General features: G+C 45.4%; 1 protein-coding gene across 1 annotated transcript; it reads left to right on the forward strand.

Moving 5' to 3' along the window:
• Nucleotides 1–923: 923 nt before the first annotated feature.
• Nucleotides 924–1,718, forward strand: LOC104873337 (olfactory receptor 15). The gene has a single exon (XM_010639948.1). It carries the CDS (start codon nt 924–926, stop codon nt 1,716–1,718), a length of 795 nt encoding a protein of 264 aa, XP_010638250.1.
• Nucleotides 1,719–2,578: the final 860 nt, after the last annotated feature.

The following is a 2,578-nucleotide window of genomic DNA, read 5'->3' on the forward strand; positions in this document are numbered from 1 at the left end:
CAGAGGAGCACAGAACTGACCGAGGGTCACCACGGGGAACAGAGAGGTCACTTCTGAGTCTACACCGAGAGAAGTGGAAAGCAGGGCCTAAGGAGGTACTGAACTAGAAAGTGCACAGCAGCATTAATAACGTATCAAATGCATGGAGACGTGGTGTGCGTCAGCTCGGGATGAACGTGTAAACATAACTTTTTATGTTTTATATACATTTCTAATATATCCTTCACTAAAGAAGAATATTCAAACTATGATATAAGGGTGATGTCTTATCACAAAAACATGAATGCTGCATTACTCTAAAGCAGTACAATAAAAAGAATGTAGACAGACAATAGCAGAGGGATTTCTGTGGTAGGAGGGGGAGATATTTAACAGGAACAGTCTGAGTTTGCCAGATAAAAAAACACAGGTAGTGGGCTGTGGAGGTGGCTGTTAACATTTTCAATGAACTTAAATCTCATTGAACTTTGTGCTTAAAACTTCATGAGATCCTGACTTTCTTGCTGCCCAATCTACCTTATCACAAGTAAGATTTGGGGGAAACAAAAGAAAGAGAAGACTAGCAAAAATAAACACCAATATCAGGACAGGATGAAGTCAGGCAGGAAAATGTTCACAAGATATTCACCTGAAAGTGAATCTATTTTATATCATAAATATAAACTAATGATTTAAACAGAGGAAAAGAATGAATGAGTCACATATATCTCAAAACTGGTCCTTTTCTTTCCAGGTGTACATTAGAAACTGATGCCATGAGAAGGGAAAACATGAGTTTTCCCAACACTTTTGTCCTGCTGGGCTTCTCAGAGTTTCCCTGGCTGGAGAGGCCCCTCTTTGCAGTGGTCCTGGTCTCCTACCTCCTCACCCTGGTGGGGAACAGCTCCATCATCCTCCTCTCCCTGTTGGACCCCAGACTCCAGATGCCCATGTACTTCTTCCTGGACAACCTCGCTCTGCTGGACCTCGGTCTCACCTGCACCATTGTGCCTCAGCTGCTGACCAACCTCTGTGTACCAGACAAGACCATTACTTCCTCCAGATGCATCACACAGGTCTTTGTTTTCTGCTGGATAATTGCCAGTGAATGTGCCCTGCTGTCCATTATGGCCATTGATCGCTATGTGGCCATCTGCCGGCCCCTCCAGTACACTCTCATCATGCGTGCCTCAGTGTGTGTGCAGATGGCAGCAGTATGCTGGTCCAGCGGGATCCTGAACTCTCTGCTTCAAACAACACTCACCCTACAGCTCCACTTCTGTGGACACCACACCCTGGACCACTTCTTCTGTGAGGTACCGGGGCTCATCAAGCTGGCCTGTGGGGACAGCACTGCTAGTGAGCTGGCTCTCACCTCGATGACCATCCCTTTTGGAGTGATGTCTTCCCTCCTGGTGCTCATCTCCTACACCTTCATTGCCAGGGCTGTACTGAAGCTCCCTTCAGCTGAAGGAAGACACAAGGTATTCAGCACCTGCAGTTCCCATTTGCTGGTGGTCACCATGTACTTTGGGCCAGGCATGTACTTTTACCTCAAGCCTTCATCCGAGAGTTCCCAGGCCAAGTTCATATCCTTCTTCTACTGTGTGATCACCCCACTGCTCAACCCACTCATCTACACCCTGAGAAACAAGGATGTGAAGATGGCGTGGAAGAGGATCCTGCAATGCCAGGGTGGTGTAAAGGCTTTAAAAGCCCAATCTCTGCCTGTTCACTGAGCAATCACAAACACACATCCATGCTTACTGGTGAATTGTTTTTGTCCACCAGCCCACTCACAGAACAAATGCTCAGGAACTCAGACTGGGAGGGCAAGAGGCAGAATTACCAAGCAGAGTCTCAGGTGGTTTCTGGAATGCTTCCACTTTTAATAAGTTCAGCCAGAAATTTATAATGTTTTGAAAGAGGGAGTGGCAAAGGGGGAGTAATGTCTTAACATGATTTGTTATTAGAGTGTCCTTGTATGGGCGATGGAGGCATCCAACTAGGGGTTACTGGGTGAGGCCACAGCTGGACATAGACAAGGCTCAATGCATGAGCCAGGCCTCTACTAGTGTGCTAGGAGACATACGAGCGGTGCACTTGTCTCAGCCAGACTTGTACCTCACTTACATCTCCTCCTCTGTTTTTTGCCTCCATTGCTTTGGCCAAGAGCACTACATTTTTATAACTTTGTTTACATCATTGGGCAAATCATTTATTAAACAATGATCAGGAATAATAAAAGAACACTAAATATAGTTAAAACATATGGAGAATCCAGGAATTAACCCCCTTGCTCAAGAACTTAGACTTTTCCACCCAGTAAGGATACCGGTCCCAGATAGTCTTGAGAGTGACAACATCTAGAGCTTGAGTATCAGTAAGCTGTAAATCGTTTGGGTTAAGCTTTGTAAATGGTGGTGAAATGTGGGGTCCCAAGTTTTCCACATATAACGCGACAGATTTCTGTATTGATCACAATGATGACGGAGGTAGGGCGTTACACAGACATGAGAAGCATCAGCATGACGGCTCTCAAAATTTTTGTTTCAAGTAACTGTATCTCTTCTCACATGAGGTCCATTTGAGACTGGAG

This window comes from Fukomys damarensis, unplaced genomic scaffold, assembly GCF_012274545.1.
Source record: "Fukomys damarensis isolate Sample0158 unplaced genomic scaffold, DMR_v1.0_HiC HiC_scaffold_3, whole genome shotgun sequence".
Classification (NCBI taxonomy): domain Eukaryota; kingdom Metazoa; phylum Chordata; class Mammalia; order Rodentia; family Bathyergidae; genus Fukomys; species Fukomys damarensis.

What these genes read in the sequence shown, in the direction of transcription:
- LOC104873337 (XM_010639948.1), top strand. Translation starts at nt 924, where the DNA reads ATGCCCATGTACTTCTTCCTGGACAACCTCGCTCTGCTGGACCTCGGT.